At 45.4% G+C, this 14,457-nt stretch overlaps 1 protein-coding gene across 1 annotated transcript; it reads left to right on the forward strand.

The window, feature by feature from the left end:
* The first annotated feature begins 49 nt into the window (after window positions 1–49).
* On the forward strand, window positions 50–10,015 carry LOC107201108. The gene is made up of 8 exons (XM_033513204.1): window positions 50–1,972; window positions 3,616–3,727; window positions 4,365–4,509; window positions 5,185–5,298; window positions 5,832–5,976; window positions 6,384–6,532; window positions 6,988–7,127; window positions 8,477–10,015. Exons 2-8 carry the CDS (start codon window positions 3,622–3,624, stop codon window positions 8,590–8,592), a joined length of 915 nt encoding a protein of 304 aa, XP_033369095.1. The 5' UTR covers window positions 50–1,972; window positions 3,616–3,621; the 3' UTR covers window positions 8,593–10,015.
* Window positions 10,016–14,457: the final 4,442 nt, after the last annotated feature.

Here is a 14,457-nt window from a genome sequence, read left to right on the forward strand (position 1 = left end):
GCAAGGTGTGTGGAGGGGGGGAGGTGGGTGTTTTGGTTTTTCCATTTGTCCAGTGTTTCCTGCATGCAGAACTTTCCCTAGATTTAGGTCAGCATGGACCTAGCTGACCAGCTGTGCCTAACAGGCACACGTATGACAAAGTGGCCTGGATTCAGTGAAGAATTTCAGGCCACTCATTTGTGGGATGAAAATGTAGTGTCTGACCTCATGCTGAGGTAATTTGGGCTGTGTAATGAGTAAAGACATATATATGGCTATACACACTAGGTATATATAAGAGGGCTGTAGATAAGACGTGGTCCAGTGTGGGAAAAGGTGCATTGTAGATTTTAATCTACTAGGAGGAGAGGCCATTCAGTGTTTGTAATGGTTCTGCCTGTATGTCAGCCCATGCTTGCTGCAACAAGTCCTTATAAACTTGTGACTTGAAAGCAGCTTCTAGGACATGGGCAGAGTCACTGTGAACATATCTAGGGGATTCACAAAATGAAAAAAGGAGAGAAAAATGCCAATGCCACCATGCTGTGAGCTCAGGCCTTTGTCCTCTTCAAGGAACATGCTATTCACAAGCAGCTCTTGTTTTTGATCCATGTGTTGAGCACAACATGTCATCTGGCTAATAATAAATAATTGTACTTAAACCACCGGTTTCCACATCAGAATACCTCCACAGGGTGGACCTCAGAATGCCTTCAAAGGGTGGACCTCACACCTACACTGATAAATAGACAGCAACAGTGCTGGCTGGATGCCCTGCACTTCCCACAGCTGGCAAATCCATGTTCATATAGGCTTTCCACCCCTATCTCCATGGCCAAGGAAGCTCCAGCTGGGTTCATTCCCAGTCCCATGATGTTGTTTCCAATGAGTGAAGATAGGTGCTAGTTAATTCACTGCCTTTATATTTGACATGGGGCAGTTCCCAGCCAGACTGTCTGCTTGGTAACCACTGTGGCTGCACAAGGTAAATAACATTTCAATGCTGAAGAATATTTTAAATTTGCTATAGAAGTTTAAATTTGAGAGGAAACAAGCAGAAATATAAAATGAAAGGAGTGGATGTGGTGAGATTGTGGTTCTGTAGCAGACAGAGGTACAGGTGGAGACTGATCAGCTTGCACTGCTTCTGTGGGGTGGGCTTGCATTGGGGGGCAGGAGCCTTTTCTATGTCAATCTATGTCTTTCTATGTCTTGTGACTTAATCTCCATCTGGGGCAATAGGAAGATCTGAAGATGCTCACGGGATCCAGACTATGGATCTATGTTATTTATGGATTCTTAGAGTTCTTTTCCAGCCTAAACTGTTCTGTGTATTACATCTGTGTGTCTATCCCTGGAAATGTTCAGGGCCAGGCTGGATGGGACTTTGAGTAACCTGGTCTAGTGGAAGGTGTCCCATGGCAGGGGGGTTTGTTGGAGCCACATGACCTCTCAGGTCCTTTCCAATTCAAGCCATTTTTATCTCCATTTTCCCCAGACCCCAAATCCAATCTGTTTCTCCAGCACCCTCTGCCAGCATCTCCCACTCGGGAGCACTAAGATTTTGAGATGCAGTGTTTTGCATCAAGTGCTCAGTTTCCCTCCTCTTGGCAGGGATAGGGAAGGACAAAGCAGGCAAAAGCCCAGAGCATGCACTCATTAGCTTCTGTCTGCCAACAAGTTGGAAACATGCAATGTTATACGAAATGTCTGGCTGTTATAAAAGGCTTTGGTTAAGTAATCACATTTCTCTTGCATAAGTGCTTGTTTTTGGGAGGCTTTAGCCAATTGGAGGCTGCAGTAGCAGCACACAGGCAGAAAGCATGTCTAACCTCTGTGAATTTTCATTTTTCTTTTAATAATAAGTGATTATTAATCTGCTGAGAGTTGTATGAAATCTCTTTAGATAAGGTTAGGAGGCGGAGACTCCCCAGAGCTGCTTGTAGCTGAACCACAGCTGTAAAACGCTGCCATAAAGCCTGTGTGGATTGCTGTGAGTAATATTTCTGATTCTTCTAATGGGTGTTTGTGACTGGAGACTGCAGGCAGGAAATGTTGCAGACGTTTATTGCAAGCAGTAAGCTGGAGGTAGGAGGTGAGAGACACTAGTGAAACTATTGACCTGTTTAATAAGGCTTTCCTCCTAGACTTCCATAAGCAAGCATGGGTTTCTTTGAAGCTGTGCAACCAAGGTTCTTCAAAATATGCTAGTGAAAAAGAAGTGTGGTGCTGAAGTCAACTACAGGACTGTGGGAGGACAGGGTTTTGGCCTGACAGGGAGATCACAGGACCATCTAGTCCGGTGTACTGGTTTGGAGCAGGCAAATGTCCTATTCTTATATTTTTTCCTTGATTACTGACAAGTGTACAGTGATTTTTTCTCCTACATTTTCATGGTGTTTAGAAATCTGCATGTCAGTTATTTCCTGAGCCAGAAATGATATGTCTGATATTACAATGCAATAGCACAACACAATAGTACAACAGTGGATTTTTCTTTTCAGCATTTGCTAATCCAGTGTATCTGTTGAAGACAACACCTTGTTCTGTGATTTGGCTGACATAAATCTAGTTGGGATTTCATATCTTGCTTTCTTCCACATAGGATTTTAATTTTTATTTTTTAAAAGGGTGTTTTTTTTCCTGTTAAGATAGAAGTGAAAAGGAAAAAAACAAACATGTATAGATTCACAGAAAACAGAATTTCCTTTCCCACTTCCTTGTGATGTGTCTGGATGGAGCACTTTCTGTGAACAAAGCCTGGAACTATAAAACAATCCACTGAAGTGGGAACTGGAATTTATTGTTCAAGACTGAGAAATGTGAAACAACTCAATTGTTGCTCCTGCCAACCCTGGAAAGCATTGAAGTGCCACTGTAGAGAGAAAGCAGCTCAAGTGCTGAGCTGTGAGGAGAAATAAAGCTGTTGCCTATAGTTGGGTGCATGTGTGCTTACTCTTAGCGCTGAATTTTCTGGGATAGAATAAATGCTGGACTAACAGAAATCACTTGGGAAAGCCCAAGTCACTACTTACTAACCTTGAAAAATTGAAGAATGTGGGTTTTATAGTCTATAAAGTTCTTGAGACGTGCTAAAGCATTTAAAGCTTATTTGCAGCCAGTAGATGAGGAGGTAATACCACCATGAAAGGAAGTTAATTTGTCGGAGTTATAGGATTAGAGAGGTAAATGTGAGAAGTTAAGTTGAACTAAAAGGCACTTGGCTGCAAAGCAAGGACTTCAACATTTTCATATATGCTTCCTAGAGTGGGTAAAAAATGGTAAGTTTTTTTGCTTCAGTGAAACTGCAACAGTGATGCCAGATAAACTAATTTTGTGGGCTAATTATTCAGGCCTTTGTGAAAACCTTAGGCAAACTTAAGCTATGACTATTGCAATGGAGGGTGGCAGAGCCAAAGCTTCCCATTTCCATTCTTCAACCTCATGAGATCTCTTCAAATGGAGATGCTCCCAGCCCATGCAACAGCCACCTTAGTTCTAATGAAAACTCCATAAATAAAAGTTGGCAGTTAAAGTTTGTGAATTTACAACATCATTTCTAAAACAGTCTCTGGGATGTGGAATCAACCCAGGCTTCCTTTAGGATAAACCAACAATATCTCTAATGTGTTCCAGAGTAAGATGGATGCTCTACATAAGTTGAAGATTTTAGTGATGTTTCTGTCTCTGGCTACTTTCACAATCATGGTGATAATGAATGCTGGAAATGCCACTGGGACTTTCAAAGGTAATGCAAGCAAATTTTCTTTGTTCAGAGGTGGGTTTCATGCTTTATATCATGGAATGATACAAAGTGGCTTAGATGGGATAGATGTGTTTGCTACCTCATCAACTCTCCAAATACACCTTGTTCTGTGAAAGGTGGAAGTAGCGGGGCCATCCTCCAGGTATTACAGCCAAATGCTTGAATTCTATCCAGCCTGTTGGAATCCAAGTAAATGTTCCCACTGAACCTGGATCTAGTGGTGGCTGGAAAGCAGTCTTTGCACACCCTTGTATCCCTGGTGGAAGATGTTCAGGCTGCTGCTGTGGGTTTGTAGATGACAGTGGTGCTGCGTGTGAACACTACCTGGCTGAATCTGCCAGGAACTGCCCTCATGCTACCCTCTGGATTACACAAACAGCTGGTTTTTCTGGTTCTGTGTAAGAGGGAAGGTGTGTGGTGTTCCCAATAAGGGATGGTGATCCCATAATGGATGTCTAAACCAACTGCAGCTTGTGGCTGGTTTACACCAAGGACAGGCTCTCATCATCCCTGAACCACTGGGAAGGGAGGAAGACTAAAGGTTGAGGAAAATCAGCAGTCTTTCCCCATCCTCTGGATGTAATAACACTTTTGCCTGCAATAACACTCACCACCACAGGTCTGTTCAGAACAACCCCTGGAAACATCTCAGACAAGTACAGCACTGATTTCACACCAGCTGGTTGGACTTTCCTCATCTGGAATGTCATCTATGGCTGGCAGCTTGCCTGGCTTCTCTACGCCTTGTCAGGGATCTGCCGAAGGTATTTTCCCTATTTACTGCTTACAGTATAAATGAGAAGGGACAGTGACTCTTCCCTTTTGGAGTAGCTCAGTCTCTTACCTCCCTTTCAGGGGTTTCTAGCAAGAGCAAACTCATTGCCATTTATCTTGACATGAAATGATGAAGCTCTGTGGCTGGAGCATCTCTTATGTTCAGCATCCAAAGTGGGGAAGCAGTTTGGAGATGTACATGAAGTTCTCTAAAGTGTGGACAGGTATCAAAGTGTGTAAACTCCTCTATGAGGCCACATTTTCAACAATTCGGGGAATCTGACAGATTTATCCACTACCTGCCCATACTCACTGCTAGAGGCTGAGAATCCACAGGGGCAAAATTAATGGATTATGGAGCTAATGCTTTGAGTTTACTTCCTGTTAGAGATCAAACAACCAGCACTGGGGAGTCTCTTGGTTTGTTGAACTGGACTGGGAACTTTTCCTGGGGCTATGAGATCAATAACTGCCTGATAGGGAAAGCCACAGGTATTTCTGTATTGTATCAGAGAAGGACACAGAGGAGAAATAGTCTGATTTAAACCAAAGTGTTTAATTCCAATGTAGAGTCCCTCCTAATATAAGGAAAATGAGGTCAGAAAGGTTTGTTTGGTCAATGTGTGCATTGTTTTCCTTTCTCCATATCCACTTTTTCCTGGCAGGAATGAGCTTGGATATGTCTTCATAAAGCCAGACTTGCTGCCAGTACCTTTTTATGTGGCGTGGTGTCTGAATAATGGCCTCAATGTTGGATGGCTCTTTTTGTGGGACCGAGAGTAAGTTGTCCTCTGTTACAAATACTTTCTAACACTCTTGATGGGATTAACATGGCCCTTTTTTTTTCCTTTATGTTTTGTTTTTTTCCTCTGTGTGTGAACACTTAATCACACCTGTAAAACTCTATGCCAGGACAAAATGTAGCCTTCATAAAAGTTTGGGGGTTTTGCATTATGTTGTCATCGTGCCCATGAGCCAGACTGGTCACTGAAGTCTAAGATTGCCTCAAAGCTACTGTTCTTCTAATTGGATTGTTTCCATAATGATGGTCACATCAAGGGCTTATGAGAGCACCACTGTCAAGAGGTGAAGAAATCACTTGCAGTCAGGAAAACAACCTCATGATTAACAGAGTAAAACAGCAAGAGCAATATGTCAAAATGAGGGGCTACATGTAGTGATTACCTTTATTAAAGGCTGATCGACTTAAAGCCAGTAAATACCTAACACTAAAGCTACAAATTAGGGCATTGTGACACCACTGAGAAAAATGTGATGTCTTTTGTGTGTGTGTACATGTGCTTTGCCCTAGATTCCTCCTTCCAGCCCTGGTGTTCCTGGCAATCCTCTCTCTTACCACATGTGCCTGCCTGTTTGTGTCCCACCGAGCCTTGAGCATCCATTCTTCATGGTTTGTGAAGGGTCACAAAGCTGAGCTCTGGCTCATCCGTATTCTGGTAGGTGGCTTTTGAGAAGCTGTGCTGTGGGTAAATGGTAAAAAAACCAACCTCTGTGCAGTGCTGGAGGTATCAGAGGGAAAGATACAGTGGCAGAACGTAGCTAAGGAAGTATTCCTGCCCTGCACAGAAAAGTTCCTCACAACCCTTCTGGAAAGGCATCTACATCTCTTGGCACAAACTGGGAGTGGGCTCTGTTTTTTGCACTTCCTGAAACACCAGTATAACACACTGCCGGGCTGGATTTCCAGAGCCCCTTGGGACTCCAAGGTTTTACCTTTTCTCTGTTGAGGGACTTTTCCTGCAGATGGGTTCAGAAGGCTGGCTTAACTACACCTGCATGTCACCAAAGACAAACAAACATTACCTGTGTGTCACTCTTGTCCCCTTGCTGCGCTGCGTGGCAGGTCCAGAACGGGCTGGCACTGTACGTGACGTGGACCAGCATCGCCACGCTGCTGAACTTCGCCGTTGTGCTGATCTACAAGTGGAACGTGCCCAACGAGAAAGCAACCACTGCTTCCCTGAGCATCCTGGCTCTCAGCCTGGTGATATGGTGAGCCACACCAAGGGTACCCACTGAGCCTCAGAAACCCCTTCCACCTCTCACCAATGGTGGCCATCTGTTCCAATTCACTTGTCACTTGGTCCCTGTCCCAACACCGAAAGGCCTCTGTTATAATTCATGGCAGATGAACTGGGAGTCTGGGCAGAGCTTTTATCCAATGCCAATAAGCATTGTGGGCCAGGATCATGTTTTTGTGACTTGCATGAGCCCAACCGGCCTGAGGTTTACAGGTGAGGGTGTGATACAGAAACCATATGAAATATGGCCTTATTTTTTCCTAAACTTACCTTAAATAAATTACTTATTAATTTTTTGAATGTTAGTAAATGAAAAAGTTTGGACTCTAGGCCCACAAAACCCTCCATTCTCTGTCTAATTCCTTTCTTAGGGAATGGAAATAAAATACAGAGAAAGTTCTTACTTTGTTCTCTCTCTCCCCACAGGTTTTATCTAGAAAACTACTTGCTTGACAAATATGTCCGCTATAACCTCACAGTCTACCCAGTGGTCATAGCAGCTCTGGCTGGCAGCGCGTTCAGGAACGGCTCATTTTCATCCCCACTGACCAACGATGCTTTTATAGGTGAATCCTTCTAACTCCTCTAAAAGAAGGCCAGTAGTAAACACTTCACATCCTTCCTCTGTATTGAGGTCAGAAAGACTTGCAGCTTGAAAAGCATTATTTGTTAAAAGCAGAGCTAGGGACATATTTGAAGGTATTTATTTTGCTAAGGAAGGAGCAGAGCAGAAATCATTGCCCATGAGCCTTGGGGCTGAACCCAACCCTTGTGGTGTCTCAGGTTCACTTCTCAGTGCAATATGTTTGTCCTGCAATCCTCCATCACCCACTTGGCTCCTCCAGCAGCTCCATTGGACGTAGGGCAGGCCAAAGGAAAAGCAGGGCTGGGATGAAGGCTGTGGACTTCCATTGGCCCTGTGCTGTTGGGCATTTTGGAGCAGGGCATGAGCATCTGACCCACAGAGGGCTTCACAGTGCAAACCCCTGCACATGCTCCTCTCCTGTGCAGAGCTCAGGCTAGCCTTAACAAGTTTTCCTGGGATTATCTGGTTGCTGCCAGCCACTGTAGCAGACTTGAGTGTAGTCATCCGTGGTAAAAGGGCTTAAGCTGTCCAAATTCTGTACAATCACAGTCTGGCAGAAGCTGTACCATTATGAGCAGTTTTATGCTGGCGTGAAAGGGACTGAGCTGTGTGAACTCTGAATCTTGCTGAAACAGTTTGAGATGCCTATTCCCACCAAGGGGTCAGCAGAAGGGAGCATGTTCCCACCCTCCAGCCTTCCCACTGCCACATACCAGTGGCTAAAGCTAAATTCTGGACTGGCATCACCGTTAGAGCTGCTCCAGTACAGTTCCCTTTGCTCTAAGTGCAGCTGGAGCCTGATCATGCCTGAAAGCACCCAGCAGGACTTGGCAAAGCTTGTCTGCCACAGCCATGGGGGCACTGGAGGCTCGTCTCCTGATGGTTGTGGCCACCAGGAATGTGGAGGTGTTCATGGTCTCTGGCAGGCAGCTCTGTTCCAGCAGTAGGTACATTTCTTACCAGCAAAACTTCATTCTTAGTGGTTCAGCTTGTTTGGCTGGTAAGACAAGAATGTGCTTTTCCCAAACTAGTACATGTTTCTTTATATAGTTCAACTATTCTTGGAGTATTTTGTTAATGTAATGTATTTTAACTCCTGTGTCCAGGAAGCCTCCAACTTTTTAGACATTCCTTGAGCTGGAAGCATTGGACAAGTTTCACTTCATAGCAGTAAAACTCTGAGAGAGACAGCTCTGGGGGTAATGGATCCTGTACAGGGGATTGTGTTTTTTTAATCTTTCCCTGAATACCCCCTGTTCTGGGGGCTAAAGTATGACAAGAGGCAATGCCTTTTTTATGCTCCAACATGCTTCTGTGTTTTTTCCCCAGTTGTTCTGCTGGCACTGACGTGCTTGATGTTTGCTGTTCGGCTGGGACTAGTCACATGGAGACACTGGAAGAGACCACTGGAAGCATCCCGAGGTCCATCAGGCACAGTGGCCTGAGACCTCTGGCACATTGTAGCCAACACTTGAAAGGGAGAAAAAAGAATTGGGCATGTGCTGGTCCCTCCTTCCTACATCAATTTCCTTGTGCTTTTCTCTCTTATACTCCATTCCATATGCAGATATCTCATGTCTGCAAATGTTCCCACATCCTCTCGGATTAGCTACGCACAACCCTGTCTTGATTTCCTTTGGTTTTACCCTGGAAAAGTTCAGGGAAAGGTCCTGTGCACTCCTGTGCACCATTGTGATGGCTGGGCTGTGGCCCTCTTCTCCTGCCAGTGCAAGGAGGGCTGCCAACAGGCACCCAGCAGGCTTGCACACACAGTTCTGGTTCTTTCCTTGGTAGCTCACTTTCTTTGAAGTGCAGATCCAAGTGAACTGTCCCTGGAATTCCAGGGCAGCAGTGGCAGGTCTGTCACTCCCTTGGCCATCAGTGCTGAGCATCCTCAAGCCCTGGTGCTGTCAGCAGATCTCCTGCAGGCAGCCACTGCTCCTTTTCCTGCTTCTCTTCAGTGTGACAGGAACAGATACTACAATTTGGTATCTACCTTTGCAGTTTCAGCTCTGATGTTTGATATTCAAGGGGGAAGGGGGAGTGACTGAAGATTTCTGACACAAATGTGTTGCTTTTCCTTGAGCTGTGCACTGCTTGGGCTGGCTGGATCTCTCACTGGGGGAGGGTTTGTGGCTACTCTGGAAGGAGGCTAGATGTACAGATGAGCTGGTACCTGATGTGGGGTGAAGCCTGATGCTTCAAAGGAAGCCTGTTTTAAAAAAATAAAAACAAAAAATTGAACTGGTAGAGCGAGTTCAACCCCAACATGCTTTCTCATGTGGCTTCACCACTTCTGAGTTGGGATTAGGAAGCCTAAAACTGGATTGACTGAATTTTTGGACCACTGCCTCTCCTTCCTGTGCCTAATCAAGAGATGGTGGTGCCTCACAGGTGTCTGGAAAGTCTTTGCACCAGGAAGGTGCTTTCAGATGTTGAGCATCTTGCAAAACTATTAACCAAGTTTAATTCTAAAATAACATGTGCTATTGTTTACATTTAGCAAAAACCAAAAGCAGTGTAATGCAATTCCTCTCATCATTCTGCTGTGTTTTTTGTTTTTTTTAATTTTCAAATAAATCAGCTATTTCCACCACTGCCACTAACTCTGTAAATCATCTAAAACAACTGTTCTGGCTCCCACCTCACTCAGGCCCAGGGTTCCAGAGTGATTCTGGTCCCTTGCTGGGATCTCATGGATGTAGCTGCTTCCACTGATGATCAGGCTTAGAGATGAAGAGTTGGAGGATGTAGACTGCCAGGTATGATTTAAACTCCTTTGTCCAGCACGCTGCTCATTAAGTTTCTATTTTATAAGCTCTGCCTTCCAAGGGCCCAGCTAATAAATTCCCAGCAGCCTCTCCATAAGCTGCCTTCTTTAATACAGAGGTATTAAATCCACTTGCATGGGATTAAGGGGTCCAGGCAAGGTGAGAAGCTGCTGTGAGGTTGTGCAGCGGTTAATGCATGGGAAGGTTTTGCATCCTCCTGAACAAGAGAATTGCAAGCAGCTCCTGGACTGGGGCAGCTGCACTGCTTTTCCACAGGACCTTAAAAATGCCTTCTAGGAGGTTTCTTGGTGTCTGTACCTCATGTCTGTGCTGGCCAAATGACCAGAATCAAATGCCCATATCAAAGAATGCAATTCACTATCTGGGGAGAGTTGACAGGGCTTTTGCAAAGGGAAGTCATGTCTCACAAACCTCTGAAGCACTCAAAAAACACAGTCAAGGGTGGACTGTCTCATAAGCCACTGGCTTCTACAGATTTTTTTTGTTACAAAAATCGAAGTCCTCCCGCTGGAGATTAAAGCTGGGAAGCAGAGGGGGTGTTTCTCCAGGAAGGGGTGTTGTGGGTACCATGTGTCATGGGCTGGATAAAGTGGTCACTAAAAATTAAGGGATTGCTTCATGCTGGCCACTTATTTAGGATGCTAAAGTAGAGGGCAGACTGGGGAATTGCAAAAAGCTGTCATGGAACTGAGAGAGGATGGAAGTCCTCTCCACTGCAGGAGTGTACCAAATTTAATCCTTGCTGACGTCCCTGTGAGAAAGCCCCTGATGACTGCCCTGAAATGATAATGCTGAGCTACTTCAACCCTCATCTGGCCACCCACAAATAATTTCCTGGTCCCCAAAACCCTCTCCAAGCCCTATTTTCCCATAGCTGGTGCAGACAGAGGTTCCCACAGCCGTCCCAGCACACAAAGCTCTAGGCAGCTTTGGGAAAAATGGCTTTTCTTGCATCTGCAGCAGGAACAGGAGCCTAAAAATAAACCACCTGCCCCTTTCTCTATCAGTGGACGGGGGAAAAGCAGATGAAAAATAAGTGTGACCCTTCTTCTTCCAGGCTTGGGGATAAAGATAGCTTCAAGACTATATTTAAAGGTTTTTTTATTTTTTTTCCCTGAAATGCCTTATTTTGACTTGTCTTTCCAAAACCACCAGTGCATGATTCTGCCCACAAAAGATTTTTCTTTCAGCAGAGCTGCATTTCAGAAAGCTGGAAGCCTGCCAACCTTTTAGCAAAAAATAATCAGTCCAGCCTTTGTTTCCATGAGGGATTATGGGATTTGGGTGAATTTTACAGGATTTAAAATTTCTTGGAAAGCTGGCGGCCTTAAGAATGCAAAAATTAGTTTAGTTTGTGAAAATGTGGTTCTGAAAAGGTTCATGTGCCTTGTAGGCCAGCCTGGGATGTAACCCAAGTCCCCTAGACCCATGGGGCTGGAAGATGGATGGGGCTGGCAAAGCCAGGCATGACAAGGTTCCCAGGACACAAAGGTATACTTTGCTTTCTGATACAAAAACTGGGTTTAGACTTCTCATCCTCTGCAGAGATTCCCTCTGTGGCCAAAGAAAATAGGGAAAAGCAGGGTGAACTATAAAACACCACTGGGTGGACAACTTCACTACTGTGTCTGGGGATGCATGGGGATGCTCCTTCCCCAGTCTGGGGCCAGCTCCTGCTCAGGCAGCCTCCATCTGAGAATGACCCATCAGTTTATCACAATTTTTCCATAGGGATGTATTGGCTGGGCTGGATATTTCTGAGGCTTCTAGACTGTTGTTTTCAGTAAAAGTTTCTGTGAAAATCTGATTCAAAAGAATGTTGTATGGGAGAAGTTGTGGGGCAAGGGAAATATGCATTTGAGCTGAGAAAGCAAATGTGCTAATTTAAAAGGAATTCTCTTTAAAAAAGGAGGTTATAAGACCCTGGGTCAGGCTTTCATTAAAGCCCACACAGCTTCCAGAGAAAACCATGCTTCATTTCTTGCCTTAGGACTCAGCTGGCTCCTCTTCAGCCATGGTGAGGGCTGCTGGGAGGCTGGGACGGGGGCAGCTTCCCTTTGACACCTCCCACCAGCAGCAGCTTGCTCTGGGCAGCGCTCCCTGGACCTCATCCTGCCCACAAGCCCAGAACACTGCACCCCCTCGTGATGCTCTTGGTTACAGAGCTCAGGCAGAGCCCAGGCAGGAGCCTCGCCTGCTGGGCTCCCAAAAAACAGAGCACCCAGGCAGAGGAGACGCTGTGCTACAGCCTAATTTGTTCTTGGCTTAATGCTACCCTGAGGACTAATTACTTTATATTAAAGCATCTGTGAAATGGAGTAATAAATAAATAAATCTGAGCCTGCTGGAGAGAAGAGAGGTTACTCCATCATGCAAAGCGCCAGAACAGAGAGCAGCATTGCTTTTCCTCTGCAATTCAGAGCCAGTGTGCAAACCCATCTCCTGGCTGCATCCAGGGGCAAGGGGCACAGTGGGAACAGGGACTGTTGCTGAGATATGGGCACAAGTGGCACCAGCCACAAGGGCCACCACCACCAGCAGGAACACCTGGAAACAGGAAAACCCTTCTCATGTCATCTTGTCGGAGGCGTGCCGGCCTTGGAGAGGAAACACAAAGGGTGGCTTGAAACATGGCACCCCAAGCACCCCAAGCCAAGCCCTCACTGGCTGCACCTCCATTTCCTTATCTGTGATGCAGAGATGAAGAAGACAAACCTCTCTGCAGAGGAGTGTGAAGAACTCCAGATAAAAGTGTGGAATACATACGAGGATGATTAAAGACAGCAGCGCCCTTTGCTATGCACGCAGTCTAAACACGCTGGGCCATCCTGGCCTCTTTGAAAACTGTTAGATGTTTTCCAGCTAAATATTTATTTTATCTGCCGGGACAGCCCCGTGTCAGGAGATCAGCTCCCTCCCTCCCTCTGTCAAAGGCATCTCAGCAAAGACACACGGGCTGGGGCAGGACTCAAGCATGAGCTGAACATGTGGGAAAAATTTTTGGAGCAGCCTCAGAGCCTGACCCTGCTCCCAGCAGTGCTGGGACACTGCTCAGAACATGGATTGGCTGTGTGATAGCGCCATAGGCTTTCCCTGCTGGAAAATTTGACTCAAAACCTTTGAATAGCCACACAAGGGTGCTGTGTTTTCTCCCTCCTCTTTGGGAAGCAAGGGTCTTGAAGGCCTTTGGCCAAGAAACTGGAAAAATGTGATATTTAGTCAATCAAGAAGGGCTGTTGTCTGCTCAGAATGGGACTGATTGGGTAGTGCTGCAAGTGACAGTGACATTAGCTGGTAACTTGGGTTGTCTCAACACTGTTCTAGTAAAAGAAACACAAGCTTAAAAAAAAAAATGGGCATTACTGAAAAGTATTTAGCTTAAGTAAGTGATCCATGACATATTTTTAACCAAGAGAGGAAAAAAAAATTGTGTTTGGGCCTGTGGTTGCCGTTGCTTATCCTGGTGGCAATGCATATTTTGCCGCACCTATTTCACAAGAACAGATTAGAGGAATATTTTGTTGTGAAATGGTCTCAGGGCTGAGAGAGGAGCACAGGGATTGAGCAAAGACATCTGAGAGCAATGTCAGACCAGCTTGGGAGCCAGGCTGGGTTTCCTTGTCCTAATGCTTCACCTTAAGCCCGTTAAAAATGGCACAGACAAAACATCTGCATGCCATTGTTGTTTTGGGCTGTGGTCTGAAATGGTCAAAAATGCAGCCTCCTAGGAGACCCACTGTGTTTCCCCTTGGTTATGGGGTGCCTTTTCCCCTGCAAATATATTTCTGTCCAATCCTAGTTCCCTCCAGGAGTGGCAAATGTATTTGGTGAGAAAAGCCCCATCAGACTGAAGTTCACCACAGATGCACTTAGGGATGACCAGAAATCACGAGGAGACACCCATTGAGTGCCTGATACCAGCAGCAAGGTCAAAGTTGTGGCTTAGGGCTGCACATGTCCTCCATCACTCTGGAGCAGGTGGAGATGTTCCATGAAGCATTTTTGTCTGATGGCTCCTTGATACCCAGGACAGGCTCTACACACCAGTCATGCCAGGCACATTCCTTCCCTGATGCACCAAACCACTGCTTGGATGCTTCTGACATCTCCTTGGAAAGACACAACCCAATCTGATTTTGGACACTGTATTTATATATCTCTTTACATTATCACTCCATCAGGAAGACCATCTCTCCAACCTGGAGCTCACCTGACCAAAAGACAATAGGAAATGACAGACAGACTGTCCACATAACACTAGCCACAGGAGTCCTACTCTAAACTGCAGGAAGAAAAGCTGCTAGTGTGATTTAATAGGATGGATGGAAAACCAGGAAAAACACTGTTGTGGTTCCTCAGACAAGAACATCTTGTTCAGCCAAATGCAAAAACACGTTTGCATCCTTGAGGACACTCCTGCAGAGACAAGGAGACGGGGTGATGGCAGTGATGTTGGTGCCTGGCTGGGAAAATGTAAAGGAAGCATTTGAGAACTATCACAGCATTACCACAAAACAT

Source organism: Parus major, chromosome 3, assembly GCF_001522545.3.
Source record: "Parus major isolate Abel chromosome 3, Parus_major1.1, whole genome shotgun sequence".
NCBI classification, from domain to species: domain Eukaryota; kingdom Metazoa; phylum Chordata; class Aves; order Passeriformes; family Paridae; genus Parus; species Parus major.

Coding starts and splice junctions, on each gene's coding strand:
- LOC107201108 (XM_033513204.1), top strand. CDS start 3,622: ATGGATGCTCTACATAAGTTGAAGATTTTAGTGATGTTTCTGTCTCTG. Junction 3,728..4,364: donor TGCCACTGGGACTTTCAAAG/GTAATGCAAGCA, acceptor TCACCACCACAG/GTCTGTTCAGAACAACCCCT. Junction 7,128..8,476: donor GACCAACGATGCTTTTATAG/GTGAATCCTTCT, acceptor TTTTTTCCCCAG/TTGTTCTGCTGGCACTGACG.